We start from the raw sequence: 17,061 nt of genomic DNA on the forward strand, positions 1-17,061 counted from the left end.
CGTGATGCAAAAACAGACAGTAGCTGGGATTTGAGTGCGACTGGATCCCACACCTGTGAATTTGGCTTGGCTCACCCGCAGCCCAGCTCCTATGGATGAGCGTTGGCTTTTGGCCGAACGGGGCTGTAGGGGCAGTAGCCCAGGACTGAGCCTCCCCCCGGAGCACATTGACCATGTACGCCATTTTACTTTCATCAGAGCCCTAATCAGAGATGCTGGCTGAAAACAAAGGAGCACTGCATTAAAAAAGAGACACAAGTGTCTACACAACCAGAGAATGGTTCTGGATGGCATATGAATGGTTTGAGCAATGCTGCGGTGGCCACAGCAGGAAACGAGGTTGTGATAAGCTGAGCCAGACCAGCAGGAGGCAGTGTTGGTGTGTGTATGAATGACAGCTGAGAGAGTTGTGTGGAGAGATCTGTGAGCCGAGTGCCAGAGTGTTTAACCTGATCGGTTAGCGAGCTGACATGATCCGTGATGGAGTCCACTGCTTGCTGGAGCTTTCCGAGGTATTCCCCCTGAATAGTAAGCACCTGCTGCATCTGGTCTGCTCCCGCTGGGTCCATGACGTGGCCAGAAACTCCTGTTATGGTTCGAGCTGGAGTGAACGACGAACCCAAAAGCTGGGAGTAGAAATGAAACGGATAAGATCAGAACACTGGTTTATTTACACTGGAGTAATATACAATGTACAGGAAGCAGCCTTGCACAGTGTCGAGTGGCCCGCTCAGCGGTGGAACCAGGGAACCGCAGTCCTGATGGCATCGAACCCAGGTGATGTAATTCCAGAGCCAGGTGGCTGCCTGCAAGCTGTCGACGTGGTCTGGAGAAGATACACAGGTGAGTGAGTTAGTGAACCGGGTCAGTTCCAGAAGTAGATTAAATCAGTCAAATTAGTAACTGTTAATCTTAGCTGAGTCCAGAGTGCTGAAATGAGCTGAAGCTGTTGAAACAAGCTGAAGCTAGAAAAAAATGACAACAAGAAACGCTGAGCTAGAAAACTCAGACAGGCTGCAGGAAAAAGTACAGAGCGCAATCTAAGAGCGTAGGAGCTCAGAATTAACACTGCATAGGAACACACAGCGAGAGGCCAGTTACCATGAAAGATACGCTGAGTTTCTGGCAGCGATGGAGTGAAGAGCCAGGGTTCATACGCAGAGACTGATGAGATGAGGAGCAGGTATGTCAATCAGCTTGAGGCACGCCACCTGTCCATAAGAGAAAAAAACAGCAGCAGCAGGAACAGGCAGCCCACAACACCATCTTTCTATAGCTTGTCTAATGTTTTGGATCACTGGCTTGTAATTTACCTCATATAATTTAACCCTGTCTAGTCACCCTCTCCACTGTAAATATGGGTGATAGTGATCCATTCACTTTTATTCTAACTAGCGGATGTTGATAGAGTACTCTTATACATGCAACGGCTTGTTTGTTAAAACTGAATCTCTCCGACATTTGGTATAAAAACACCCAATTAACTTTGTCAAATGCTTGTTCTGCATCAAGACTTAACAATATGGCAACTTTATTTTCCCTTTGAACTATATCTATCAAATGCAGTATCCTTCTAATATACATGCGTTTGTTGATTTTTAATAAATCCTTTCTGATTTTCATCTATCAAGTCCGGAAGAAACTGTCCAAGTCTTTTAGCCAGTATCGATGTATATAATTTACGAGGTCTATTAGAAAAGTATCCGACCTTATTATTTTTTTCAAAAACCATATGGATTTGAATCACATGTGATTGCATCAGACAAGCTTGAACCCTCGTGCGCATTCGTGAGTTTTTCCACGGCTGTCGGTTGCGTCATTCGCCTGTGAGCAGGCTTTGAGTGAGGAGTGGTCCAGCCCCCTCGTCGGATTTTTTATTGTCAGGAAATGGCGGAATGATTTGGGCTTTTTTTCCATCAGAATTTTTTCAGAAACTGTTAGAGACTGGCAGCTGGAAACCATTAGAAAAATGTATCTGGTTTTCGATGAAAATGTTACGGGCTTGGTAGAGAATAAGGAGTGTTACTGTCACTTTAAGGACGGCCCCCAGTGGCTGTGGGGCGCGCCGCGCTCCAAAGCCGCCATCAACAGGCTGAACGACCATTTCATTTCTAAACGGATGGCTGTCTGGATCCGTGACCATCGTGTGCCATTTCTCTGGTTATCACAAGAGCTGGACATGAACCATTTTCCTGCAGATTTCACTTTTAACAAGAGATTTTGTCATGGAAAGCCAAGCGGAGGCTTCGCACATCACAATGGATTCGCTACTGGAGCGAGACAAAACCACCTCCGTTTTGGTCTCACAGGACGGCGTTTGAGATGGCGTTCAGACAGCTGTCTGTGGTTTTTCCATCGAGTGATTATCTGAGAAATTGTGGATGTGCCTGGACATGCCAGAGCATGTCCCGTGAGGCTTCATCAAGGCGTTGCTGTGCGCCATGCGGCACCGCCGCGACGCGCGAAGCCTCCGCTCCTCTTTCCATGACAAAAACTCCTGTAACAGTGGAATGTGCCGTTCATTTCCAAACTGGACGCTGTGTTTTATCCGGGACGTCATCTGACTAGCACAGGAATTGTGAATAGACGTGGACATCAGCACTTTTTCGGCACATTGAGACAGACGTGCGGAGGAATTCTGAAAAAATTCTGATGGAAAAAAAGCCCAAATCATTCCGCCATTTCCTGACAATGAAAATCCGATGAGGGGGCTGGACCACTCCTCACTCCAAGCCTGCTCACAGGCGAATGATGCAACCGACAGGCGTGGAAAAACTCACGCATGCGCACGAAGGTTCAAGCTTGTCTGACGCAATCACACGTGATTCAAATCCATATGGTTTTTGAAAAAAATAATAAGGTCGGATACTTTTCTAATAGACCTCGTATACTCAGCATTGAGAATTGAGATGGGTCTGTAATTACTACTGCTTTCCCTATCCTTACCCTCTTTTGGTATGACACTGATAAGAGCCTCATTCCATGATGGGGGGAGTTTACCTTCATCTTTAATCCAATTAAATGTTTTCATCAAAAACTTGTCTTTGAATAATTTAAACCATTCTGAAAGAAACCCATCACTGCCTGGGGTTTTATTTAATTTTAGGTTGCCAATAACATTCTTAATTTCCTTAAGTGTAATTCTCTTGTAAAATTAGTGTTGTATTTCACCAATACTAGATAAATCTAAGAAAATATCTTTGACTGTAGTTTTTTTTAGGTTTCCGTGTATAATTGTTAATAATAATTTTAAAAAATGGTTCCTATTTCAGCCAAATGATATTTTAGTTGATTTCTTTCTGGATCCCGTATTCTGTATATAGTTCTATCGACTTGTTGTTTTTGTAGACGCCGGGAAGTAATTTTGCAACATTAGGTCCTACCTAATATGTCTGCTTTAAGAACCGTGCCTTTTTTTCAATCTCTCACTCTAATATATCATTAATTTGAATTCTCTAATACTGTTGTATTTGTAATAACAATTTTGATCTTTATTATTTTTATGTTGTAATTCTAAATTTGATAGAGCTAATACTTATTTATTGTATTCCACAGTCCTCCGCTTCTTAATAGATGCTGATAAGGCAATCATTTTACCACGCATGACTGCCTTTAAAGAGTCCCACAGTGTAGATGGATCAACTTCCCCATTATCATTCAATTATAAATGTTCGTTTATTTCCAATTTAATTTGTTCTATTATTGCTTTATTATTTAAAATACCTACATTCATTCCCCACACCATTTTCCTCCTCCTCCCCTCTAGCTGAACTGATCTGACACATCTGCTATGTCAATATGACATTCCTTAACCCTATAACAATCTCATTTTTGCATAAAAAAGTATTCTCGGATATGTTTCGTGTGGTACTGAATAATGAGTATAATTCCTCTCCAATGGATGAGCATACCTCCAGACATAAAAAACCCATATCTGTAATATGTATACAGTATGTCGTGGACACTTCAGCATCTCACCATGTCATTTAGGTCCTTCAGACACTTTATCAGTAAATGCTTCTGGAGAGCATTAGCATGGCTACAAAATCGTCAGCTTCATGCCCCCCCTCCCCCCCAACTACGGCTCTCTTAAACCCCTGCCACTTTAAGCATTTTCTTTATTTGCATTCTCACATGCCTGGATTAAAAGTCCTCACCATCTCATTTAGGTCCATCACACTTTATTTTCAGTAAATATGCTGGGAGCATAAGCATGGCATTAATCTTCTATTTCACACCTGGACACCCCAGCTACGGCCCTCTTAACCCTTATAAGGTCTTTGGGCCTGTGGGACCCGTTTTCAGTTTTTAGGTTAAGATAAATGACACAATTTTTTTTTTTTTTCAGACAAAAGCCCCGTCACACATAGCAAGAATGTGCAGGAACTAGGCCGACTAGGCAAATATGGTCATAATCCGGACACAGTCGGAGGGAAAGAGGCATGGTCAGCCATCTCAGAACTGAGCCAGACTGCCTCGTGCACACCTTCAGGATGCATCCCAAACATATTTCAGACAACAGTCAGATGAAACAGACTGCTGTCAGACGCCACCAACATTGGTGCTGTCACTCACCCATGCAATCAAATCATCCGGAGGCACCTGGGGTGTCCAGTCAGATTTCAGGGAAGTCCAGTGCAACCCAACTACACCCATGCCAGGAAGTGTTCAACATTTGACATTCACTGCCGACACTTCTGAGTAGAATCAAAGGTGATCACAAACCCAACACAAACAACGAATCAGCGCTTCTGTCACACTGCCCCAGGCATATGGCAGAAGGCATAAAAAGTAAAGCAGGTTTGACTTATGGTTTGATTTAAAAACCAGACTAATTCCAGACAGTTTATTGATATTAACATCAACTCTGTCATTTCTAAATATCACAAATATCTTTTAGTTTTAAAGTAATGCACTAATTCTGAACGTTTGAGCATTAAAACTCACAGATGCCAAAAGGCATTACGTTATATTCACTTCTTTCCAGTTCCACTCATGGATACTTGGGCAGCAAAAACCGAACCCTTTCAGGAACTTGAAACTACACTCACAATAGTACGACATTATCACTGATGCTGAAAAACTCGTCCATGCCTTTGTCTCTTCTTGGCTTGACTACTGTAACTCCCTGCTCTTTGGGATCTCTGGAAAAAACCTTCAAAGTCTTCAGTACATTCAAAACAGTGCAACTGGAATTCCGCTGAGAGTATGTAAACATGAACACATTCCACCTATACTCCGCTACTTTCACTGGCTTCCCATTACCTCCAGAATTAATTTTAAGATTGCTCTGATCACACACCACTGCATCCATGGAAATGCTCCCAGAAAGACCTCCTCACTCCCTACACATCCTCCCATTCCCTCCGTTCATACAACATTAATCTTCTCCATCCCCTCACACCAAACCTCACACCATGGGAGACAGGGCCTTCTGTTCAGCTGCCCCTCATATTTTGAACTCCCTCCCTGACCATCTGAGGGCTCCACAAACTGTGGAAGCTTTTTAAAAAAAGCCTCAAGACATACCTGTTTAGACAGGCCTATCACAAGTCACAATAATTTAAATCTGTTGCATCTTAGTCTTTTTATTCTCTTTCATTATTTTATTTTGGTTTTATTCTGTTATGCTGACTGTTTTTATCTTAAGATTTTCTGTTTTTATTCTCTTGTTTATGCTTGGTTTTATTTTTTTCTGTAGCACTTTGAGATTTTTATTAATGAAAGGTGTATTATAAATGAATTACTATTATCATGACATTATTGAACATGATGTCATTGAACATCACATTACACTCATTTTGTGTAAACAATCAGTCCTGTTGATGAATGTTTATTTTCTTGGTAACACTTTATATTAACTGCATGCTATAAAGCATTACTAAAGCATTTATAAAGTGTAAGTAAATGCTTAAATAACTACTTGTAAAACATTTACAAAACATTCTTTTTTATTAGCTACTCATTGGTAAGAACATAAATGATGGCTTAATTATTAATAACAAAATATGTAATGTCTTTATAAAACATTTATAGATGATTTTTTAATTCTCTATAAACCATTCAAGAAAAGTTGATCATTAATAGTTCATCATTTGCAAAAATAAAATCAGACACTATTTATTAGTGATAAAAATACTTTACAAATCATATTTTTATTGTCTTTACATTTTTTCTTCACAAATTATTAAGCATTCTTTTATATTAGCTACTCATTCGTAAGAACATAAATAGATGGCTTAATAATTATTAATAACAAACTCTGTAATGTCTTTATAAAACACTGATAAATGATTTTTTAAATCTCTATAAACCATTTGAGAATCCCACAATAACCTCTGCGGTTTCCTTGGCTGAAGGTAACTTGGGCAAGGGAACAAAATGAGCCATCGTGGATAATCTATCAACCACAGATGGAATCACAGTGTTTCCTCTCGAGGGTGGAAGAGCAGTTACAAAATAGAGGTGTGTGACCATGGATGTGTAGGAACAGGCAGAGGAATTAACAGTCCAGAAAGTGAGTGATTAGGCATCTTATGCATTGCACAGGTTTGACAAGCATTAACATTCAGTCACATCTTTAACCACCAAAATCTCTGTTGAAGTACAGACTGAATCTTTTTAATACCCGGATGACAAGCGAAGCGGCTGTCGTGTCCCCACCTGATTACTTCCCCCCTGAGCGCAACAGGAACAAAAAGCCTATCGGCGCGACAGCCGGGAGGCACCAGAATCTCATCAGCAGCCGACCGGACTTTCGACTTGATTTCCCACGTGAGAACTGAGACAAAACAGAATGCTGGCAGGATCGGTTCAGGATCGGTTCAGGATTGACGTTGATGGGTTCCCCTTGATGAGACAAAGCATCTGGTTTTCCATTCTTAGTCCCTGGCCGGTATGACAATATGAAATTGAATCTGCTAAAGAAGATTGCCCACCTAGCTTGCTGAGCGTTAAGTCGTTTGGCAGATCGTAAATACTCTAGGTTTTTGTGGTCAGTATAAACCAGAAAAGGTGTTTGTGCCCCCTCCAACCAGTGGCGCCACTCCTCCAAGGCCACTTTTACCACCAACAGCTCGCAGTCTCCGATGCTGTAATTATGCTCAGCAGGCGTCTACTTCTTAGACAGATAGGCGCATGGATGCGGCCTGTTGTCGTCGGCACTGTGTTATGACAGTGCCGCACCCACACCAATAGTGGAAGCATCTACCTCAACCATGAATTGTTGGGCGGGGTCATGGAGGAGCAGCACAGGGGCCACAGTAAAGCTATTCTTTAAGACCCTGAAAGCTTCATTGCACTCTGGCATTCAGGCAAACAACCGGAGGGATGATGTGGCATCATGAAGAGGAGCTACAACAGAACTGAAATTACAAATTAATTTGCGATAGAAGTTGGCAAAGCCCAGGAATTTCTGGACCTCCTTACGGGAAGATGGGACAAGTCAATCACGTACAGCAGCCACCTTGGCCGGATCCATTTTAATTTCACCTTCTGCAATCATAAACCCCAAGAAAGAAACGGAAGGTTGGTAAAATTCACAATTTTCAGCTTTAACAAACAGGCTGTGGCTTAACAGGGTCTGAAGTACGGCGCGAACATGTTTGATGTGAGACTCCTGATCTGGTGAGAAAATCAAAATATCATCAAAATAGACAAAAAAAAAAGACTTATTCAAATAGTTTCGCAATACATCGTTAACCAAATTTTGGAACACCAAATGGCATCACTAAATATTCATAATGCTCCAAGGGTGTATTGAACACAGTTTTCCACTCGTCTCCTTCTTTGATCCAAACGAGATGGTAAGCATTGCGGAGATCTAATTTAGTAAACACCTTGGCTCCTTCAAGTAACTCAAAAGCCAAAGAGATGAGCAGCACTGATAACGATTTTTACTTCATTAAGCCCCTGGTAATCAGTGCATGGACAGAGAGATTTATCTTTCTTCTCAACGAAGAAAAACCCCACCCCAGCGGGTGATGAGGAGTGAAGAATCAGCCCGGCAGCTAAGGACTCCTGAATGTATTAGTTCCTAGCCTGGCGTTCAGGTGCTGACAGAGAAGATAGTTTCCCTCGGGGTGGGCTTGCCCCAGGAAAGGAGCTCGATGACACAGTCATACTCGTCAGGGGGAGGTAGTGATTTGGCCTTGCTTTTACTAAATGCTGTAGCTAAATCATGATAGCATGCAGGAACCCCAGTGAGATCCGGGTTAGCAACGGGCAGAGAGAGAACTGATTTTAAAAGGCAGGAGTTATCGCAAGCCGGACCCCATGACACAATTTTCCCCTCAGCCCAATTAAAATGAGGACAGTGTTGCTGTAACCAGGGGTGCCCCAGAATGAGCGGATGTGTCATTTTGTCAGATACGAGAAAACTGATCATTTTGGAGTGATTCTCCATCACGATCAAAGAAACGGACTGTATGGGGTGAGTAAAACTTCCCAATTCATGGCCGTCCACACATGGCGCACAATTCATGGCGCACGTACCACCAGATGGCGCGAGAGCTTGACTAATTTCATGTGCAGGGAACTGGCAAGAGAGGATTGAATTAAATTTGTGTCCGAACTGGAATCAATAAAGGCTGACAAGGAGACAGAGATATACTCAGAGGACAGCCTCACAGGAATAACATTTTGTGCTGTGGATGGAGTAATTTAAACTCTTATTCTCTTAAACTTTGTTTAAACTCACCTGTATGGTTGATTTTGCTGCAAGGTGGCACCCCTGGCTTAGCAATGACTAATCATGTGTCTGAATGACCACAGTAAAAACAAAGTCCGTTGTCACAATGACGCTGCTTCTTGGCGGAGGAGAGGCGGGCACGACCCAGCTGCACCGGCTCCTCCGTGCTGCGACATGGAGAATCCGCGTTGACATGACTGGAGGAGGTGTGGAGAGGAGGAGCAGCAGTGGAACGGCTGACTGGTAGCCGGACAGCACGCCGCGGAAGGTCCTGCAGACGCCAGTCAGACCGGATGGTGAGAGCGATGAGCTGATCCAGGTCATCGGGCAGATTTACAGACGCCAGCCGATCCTGAATCTCTTCAGCCTGCCCCTTGAGAAAGACGTCATGAAGAGCTGTGAGATTCCAGTCACTTTTAGTAGCCAAAATGTGGAAATCTATGGCGTAATTGGAGACTCGGCATCCACCCTGCCTCAGTCTCATGAGGGATCAAGCCGACGGCCCAGAGACGTGTACTAGAAAACGAACTGCATAATGTCCCCAGCTTTACGTTGCACTGACAGTCAGCTGCGATGTGGAGCGACGCACACAACAGGACCACAGCACTTGCCGTGGGCGGTGGTCAGCCCCCTTTCTGCATGATTTTGAATGTTGTCCATCCCATGACGTGATACATGTGAACCATGGTCCCCTGACATATGCATAACTGTCGTGCATGTGTGCGCGTGTGACCATGTCAATCAATACATGATCGACACGCCCACCTCTCCTCTTATGAATGGGCTCACTGTCACTATACACTGGCACACACATGTAAACAGCGGCCCGCTTTGATGTGGAGCAGCACAGTGCTCACAAGAATAGTCGCATATCACGTGAGGCACAGCGGGCTGGTGAGCTGATTTTATTTTTCACAATGTCAAAAGAGCCTGCAGATACATGGTGTGTTGTGAAGAAGTGCCGTTCTTCATGGCACATACGTATCTGTTCTCCAGCTTTGAGTATACGAGGTCTGTCCATAAAGTATCGTACCTTTTTATTTTTTTCAAAAACTATATGGATTTCATTCATATGTTTTTACGTCAGACATGCTTGAACCCTCGTGCACATGCGTGAGTTTTTCCACGCCTGCCGGTGACGTCATTCGCCTGTGAGCATGCCTTGTGGAAGGAGTGGTCCCGCCCCCTCGTCGGATTTTCATTGTCTGGAAATGGCGGAATGAAAAGGACTTTTTTTCCATCAGAATTTTTTCAGAAGCTGTTAGAGACTGGCACCTGGAAACCATTCGAAAAATTTATCTGGCTTTCAGTGAAAATTTTACGGGCTTCACAGAGAATAAGGACTTTAACTACAGGTTTAAGGACCCCTTTAAGGACGGTCGGTGCGCCGCGCTGCGAGCTGCGACGATGCGGCACAAACCACTGGATCATTTCTAAGCTGATGGCTCTGTGGATACGAGACCGTCGTGTGCTCTTTCTCTGGTTATCACAAGACCTGGACATCAGCCATTTTCCGGCAGATTTCACTTTTAACAAGAGATTTTTTCATGGAAAGCCGCGCGGAGGCTTCGCGCGTCACGACCGATTCACTGATGAAGCGAGACAAAGGAACACCTCCGTTTCGGAGTGTTAGAGGACAAGTTGGGACATGTCCAGCTCTCCACAAGTTCTTTTATACTCACTCGACTGGTAAGCACTGAAAGCCAAGATAGACAAGAGCCACTCGTGTGGCTCTTGGAAAAATGTGCTGCCTTCTCACAGCGACCTTGAGAGTGGATTTCGAGCCGGCTGCATGAATAGCCTGCCTTTTCTAAGTGCCCCGCGAGTGGTCTTGGATGTTCGTGGGTGGCACCTGGACTCCAACCAACTCCAGCTGAGAGTGAGTTGAATGGTCATTCATCCAGCATTCAATGATTTTCAAGCCACTGGTGTGAAGGCTCCCTTCATGGCGTCATTCAGCCACAGTTCAACATGGATGGTGATTTCGTGCAGCTGCTCGGCCGAGGCATGATATGTCCGACCTGTGTACGGCATGCCATTCAAATGCTCTGAAGACAATCAAGTGGCAGTGCGACCTCATCTTGCCCGCCGTTGGAATGGGTTTCAGGTGCGAGCAGCGCGCTCATATAGAGTGCATATACCTTGCCTGACTGACTGTGGTGACTGCTGTACGAGGCGTTCGAGTGCAGCTCCTATTTCCCACGAGTTTTTTACTCAGACAGAGAGAGATGCTGCTCTCAGCTGTGCTCTGCAACTCAGAGTGAAGCTGCAGCACAGAGTGCATGAAAGCAGAACTTAGTGACCACTAAGTCGTTACATCCAGCACCGCAAGCATAAACTGTCATATCGCCGTTATAAATGGCTGATACCGATATCCTCAAAAATGCTGAATATCAGCGGCAGTAATCAGCCTGGCCGATAATTGTTCGACCCCTAGTATAAGTATAAGTTTACTTGGGTTTAAAGTGTAGAATTGAACTGTTCTCTTGTACTAAAATTATTTTTTCTGTGTAGTAAAATTATTTTTGCTTAATAATTTTAGTACAAGGAAACAGTACATGCTCTGCCATGGCGCTGTGAGTGGTGATGTTAAACCCCTTGAATTAAAGTCAAAAGTCAAGACTACAAACATCTTTATTATTTCAATTTGACAGTAACTGCCATCCCACATGCTCAAAAATCTCCACTGTTTCATATTGCACAAGTGAGTACATTTTTTGACAAACCTCTCATTCTTCTCTTTTTCAGATGGTGGTCATTTATAGAAGGCTTGTGTATCTTAAGGTTGATTAATTTTCTTTCCCCTAGTTCACTATTTATTTGAAACATTTCCGGTGTACACATTTTTATTCTCTGCATCTTTCTCACAGGTTTATTTTCTGAGAAGAGACCTTCTGGGAGCCCTGTTTGGCTTGGCAGATGAAGTTAAAGAAGCGGAGTAATATGACACACAATAAACACTGTCCCACAGTACTAAATTAGATAAAGGTTTGATTTTGTTTGATGATGATTTACTCCCATTGTAATTGTATTTCCACAGAATTGCCCACATATATGTGGGCAGTGATTGACTCAAATATGACCAAATTTTGCTCTGATTGTAATTCTGTTACCAGAGAATTGCCTGTGCAGGACCCGGCCTAAAGCTGAATGTCTGCTGCTTTTATGTAATTATTGTCAGTACAGCCAAATTGACTATTTGCTTGTGTATTCCTTTTTCTTTCTCTGAATATATAACTGCTAGTTTGCTCTGCACCCTTTTAGACACTGGTCCACAAAAACTATCACCCTTGAAAAGTGATCATCATTTTGGCCCTTGGCTCTGGTCCCAAAGAATTACATGTTTAAGTCAGCTTGCTGTGATCTTGATTGTACTCATCTGTGCAAAAGAAAAGCACTATACATATTTTACTGCATGAAACATTTTTCCGGGTGAAATGTCTACATGCAGTTTTCTGATGTGCTACTTAGAAGTTCTGATTTTGATCTTAAAAGTTGTGTTTTTACAATATACTGTCTTTCAATGGATGAGTGTTTATATTTCTACTTATTGTGTAATTTGCTCACTCACATGCACACATACCAGAGGAGGTTTAAGTGATTTGGATGTATCAGACCTGCCTGGGGGTGATTATGATGCTGCCACAGGCCAGACGAGGTTCATTATAAAGCAGATTCAGTGTAATCCAGTGTGTTACTGTACTGTAATTTCCGGACTATAGAGCACACATGAATATAAACCACACCCACCAATTTTAAAAAGAAAAAAGAAATTGTACATACATTGGAACATGAGATATTTACACAGAAAGATGTCAGAAATATTTTTGAACTTTAAATTTAAAACATGCTGTAAATGCTTTTTTCTGACAAGCACGTCATCCAGTGCGTGCATGGTGTCTCGCGGCGCCTCCGCTCCACACGGAGAACTGAGTAATTTTAGCTTTTTTTTTTTCGCTTTGTGGATCATGACTTCATCATGTGCAGCCAGGATCGCCTGGTGTCTGGCTAAGACATGAATGAGGCACTGTGACTTTTTGAACTTGTAGTGCTAAGACAGAGACATGGTGGTGAAAGGGGGAGGGGGGGTTCCGCTGAGTGATCTGATGGCGCAACTGTAGAGCAAAGTGCCAGAGGGACTTTTCTTCAGCTACGACAAGGATTTAAGCATTTTCAGACATCGTTTTGTTCAGGACGTGTTGATGTATCTACTAAAAATAACAGCTAAAACTAACACTTTATTGTGTGTGAATTTACCATGGGGACCACAGCTTTTAGCTAGTTAATGGGCAGCATCAATTGACATATTTTGACTTTGTGAGAAAGCCTGTAAAAAATCCATAAATTAGCCGCATCACTGTTTAAGGCGCAGTGTTCAAAGCGTGTGAAAATTACGGTAGTGTAATTTTTCAATAAGACAGGTGATGTGTACTAAAATATAATAAATAATAACAGCAAATGCCAATGATCATTGTTGTGTGAAGTACTACTGTCAGCACTCTATGAACGATACATAAAATTGTAATGATTTGTCCCTGCTCAGTCCTTGATCCTTCTATTTTTCTATCAGTCTGTCTTTATTGATTACTTTTGGTCTGCTTTTTTGGTCATCTGTTTATTTTCCTTTTGTCATAGCTTGTTTCTGTTCTCCACTCACGATTGCCACAGGTTGAGTTCCATTCTTGTTTAGTTTAGTCTTTGATCCACTGTCTTTGATTATTGTTAATGATTGATTTTTGTCACAGGTTTTATTTGCCACATTTATCATTGCAGCCATTGGTTGAATTATTTGTGTTTTACACCCTCACCACGTATCAGTTCCATTCTAGTTTTAGCTTTTAATTTTCTTGTTGTTTTCTGTCATTTCTGTTTATTGTCTTTGTGTCAATCTTTTCTTGTTGAGATTCCATGCATCCTTTGTTTTTTTTAGTTCTTCTCAGTCTGGATAGTTTAGTATTGTTCGATTGTGGTTTCAAGTCATGTCCAAGCTATCACTGCACTCTCTTGTCTGTCCCTTCTTGTCTTGGTAAAGACGTCTAGTCTTGAAACTGAGCATGTATTCATGCTCAGTTTCATTTGTATCACTGTCACATCCTCTGATCACTGCACTCTCTTGCCTTTCACTACTACATCCTCATCTGTGTTGGCAACACCCCGTTTTGTTTGTCATCTCCTCGTTCACTTGTCACAGCACTCTCTTGTCTCACATAGTTGCCTCTCATCTTTGTTAGTCCACTCCCTCCTCCTGCCTGCCCACCACACCTGCTTCCTATCACATCCTAATTAACCCACTGTGTATTTAAGCCCTGCAAGTTTTGTTTTCAGTTGCTTGTTCTTGACGTTACTATCTCCGTTCCAGCTCTTTCACCATAGTTCTTCATTCCTTGCCATTGTTCCTTGTTGCCGACCGTGCTTCTTTATCTCAACCTCGCCTTTTGTCTCAGCCCTCGTTCGACTGTTTGCCGTGCTCTTAACCTCAGCCTGTTTTTTTTGACGACACCATTGTTTTACCTAGTGATGGGATGATGATACCTCAAGGAGTGTATTGACACACTACACAAACTGTGTTGACACTGTGTTGGTCGCTCAATAGTGACCCCTGCAGTAGTTATAAAATCATTGCAGGTAAATAAGATGGAAAAGTTACCGTCAGCCTGTGAAATAGTTAATCGCCTGTCCTATTTAAAATATGATCTCATCATTGCATAATTTCATGTGCTTAATTTGTGTGTCTAGTTAAGCTGTTCATGAGAAGAGTTTAAAATTTGCTTAAAACCTTGTTTGTGTAAATGCTAAACTGAGTTGGTTTGTAAAATATAGCAAATTTGTAACAAAATTCAGAGTTAAAATTTGTAACTTGTGTATGGAAATTTGTTAACTTAAGTGTTAAAGCATATGAAATAAAAGACTAAAAATAGATTCATTTATGCATTTTTATTGAGGAACAAAGGTTTCTGAAGTGTCTTTACCTCCAAGGCGATTTCTCCTCTTACACAGCAGTTCCCCTACCTTAGAAAAAACTCTTTCACAGGGTACAGATGAAGATGGTGAGCATAAACATTTCAGTGCGAGTTGATGGTGTGGATATGTTTTCTGGTTATTCTTCCAGTATTGTAAAGGAGTACATACATATCTAATTGGAAAAATAACAGTAAACAATGCCGAAAGGAGAAAAAGATTTATCTTATTTGGCGTCAAAAGATCAAAATTATTCCAGACTGGGGAAACGTCTTTGAACGTGCCATGAAGTCAGTGGAGCAAGGTGAGGGCAAGCAAAAATCCAACAGCAAAACTCCATCCGACAAATCCGCAACATGTCGATACAGTTTGTTTCCTTCTAAACACAATTTGGCGCGGCGCAGCCAAACGACACAGTTCCTGTATCGGTCACGTGATTTTTTTCTTAAAGCGATACGCGCACCGATATGGGGTTTCACTCTTGTGTGCTCGGCACAGTGTTGACGCACCAGTGTTGTTCATCCCATCACTAGTTTTACCTTCGCCTCACTAACTGCCTTTTTGTGTACCGGACCCACTGCCTGAATTTATGATAAAGATTCATGATGATGTGTACGAAATTTGAAGATGATTGGATGAAATCCCTCAGACGAGTTTGTTCAATGTAAGTAGTGGAAATGGCAAAAATAACCTCAAAATTGAAACTTAAATGTTGTGGTTTGCCCCTGGTCTGCTGGTTTCTGTCTGTCTTTGTGTTTTCAGGTGAAGCTGAGGTAAAGCAGCTGGGTGCATCCGCTGTATGCTGTGTCAGAGCTCTGCTCCCGGCTGTCAAGTTGCACGTGGGCCCCGCCCCATCTGTCAAGACAGTGCATGGAATTGACAGAGCGGCATCTCACAGCTGATCTGCATCTTCACTGAGTGGGTGCTCACAGCTGACGCTCATCGTGTCTCATCACCATCCCAGATTTAACCCCGAACCTGTCATGGGTTCGGGGCCAGAATCTACTACTTCCAACCGCTGATATCTGCTGCAGCTCACCTGAAGAACCTCCATGTTCCTCCGGGTTGTCACGGGTTCCCAGCTGTGCCATGCCATCGCACCCAGCCAGTAACCCCACCTTATGTTTAATTGCAGTGTTCTTTGTTTGGCGTCCCGTTTGGAGCTAATGTCACTTATCTGTTTTTCCTGACGTGAGCCTCCGAGCTCGACTTTTTTTCCTGCTGAGTTTTTCCGGACTGAAGTCTCCGCGCTCCTGTCATAACTCCACTGTGGGCTCCCATGTCCACAAAAGTATCTGTTTTTTTTTTAACTGTTGCTTCCAGGTGCAGATTGTAACCCGTTGTGTTTTATTCCTCTTGAAATTTTCCAGGTTCAGTGTGTTACATGTCCTGTTTTTTCCTGCCATGATTTGCCAGTAACCTGTCGAGTTGAGCTTCCATTTTCTGAACGCAATCAGTTGTTTGTTTTTTCTTGTCACCAGCCTCCAAATTTATTCAGCTGTATTTATTTCCCCTGTGAGTTTTCTAGTGCAGACATAACCATCTGTCTATTTCTTTGAGCTTCCAGGTTTGCAATATCAAATTATCATTTGTGTTTTTTTTCCACGGTCACTGTTGTGAAGGTGTCGTAGCACGGACACACAACAGGGGGCGCAAATGAACGGACAATGAGTAAGCCAAAAAGTAACAATTTAATGTTGTGATAATACACAACTAAATTCACAGAATTTGCACAGTCAGTTAACACCAGGTGACGTGTGGGCAGGCTCGAAGATAGAAGACCCCCGACGAGAGAGAAGCCGCGTCCCACACGGCTTCCACCACCAACGGTCTGAAGAACACCGGAGCCGCCAAGTCCCGAGTCCCCAGTGGCCTCTGTCTTCGGCTGTCGACCCTGGTACTGCTGGCAGAAAGCAGAGATAAGATGTATGAGTGTGAGTCCGCACACTCAGTAATCCTCAGTCCAAACACAGTTAGGAGGGAGCACCTCCACCTCCAATCACACACACTCGTGCAGCTCCTGGTCAACCACTTATCTGGGTTGGGGTGTGAGGCGAAGCCGTCGCTGTCACACCAAACGCCAATCCCTCAGACAAGGAAACACTCCAGTAAAACGGCTGCAACAGAAGTTCAGGTTATACACACAAAGTGTCTGTCAGCAGAGAAATTACCTTTCCAATGGTAGTCGATTTCTCGGCGGGGAGGTGGAGTTGCAGTCCGGCTTATGTACTGGTGTAGATGAGTGACAGCTGGTGCGATGAGTGACAGCTGTCACTTCCTCTGGGTCTGGCGCCCTCTTGTGCTTGGAGCCCGCACTCCAAGCAGGACGCCCTCTGGTGGTGGTGGGCCAGCAGTACCTCCTCTTCAGTGGTCCACATAACAGTCACGCCTACTTGCTGTTTGTTTTAACCCTG

General features: G+C 43.1%; 1 protein-coding gene across 1 annotated transcript in view; it reads left to right on the forward strand.

The window, feature by feature from the left end:
* mycbpap (mycbp associated protein) overlaps window positions 1-12,217 on the forward strand; it is a 234,329-nt gene extending 222,112 nt beyond the window's left edge. The window contains exons 16-17 of the mRNA XM_034189060.1: window positions 11,438-11,473; window positions 11,560-12,217. Coding sequence (XP_034044951.1) covers window positions 11,438-11,473; window positions 11,560-11,631 — 108 coding nt within the window. The 3' untranslated portion in view covers window positions 11,632-12,217. The remainder of the gene's footprint in view (window positions 1-11,437; window positions 11,474-11,559) is intronic.
* Window positions 12,218-17,061: the final 4,844 nt, after the last annotated feature.

The sequence above is a fragment of the Thalassophryne amazonica genome, chromosome 15, assembly GCF_902500255.1.
Source record: "Thalassophryne amazonica chromosome 15, fThaAma1.1, whole genome shotgun sequence".
Lineage (NCBI taxonomy): Eukaryota > Metazoa > Chordata > Actinopteri > Batrachoidiformes > Batrachoididae > Thalassophryne > Thalassophryne amazonica.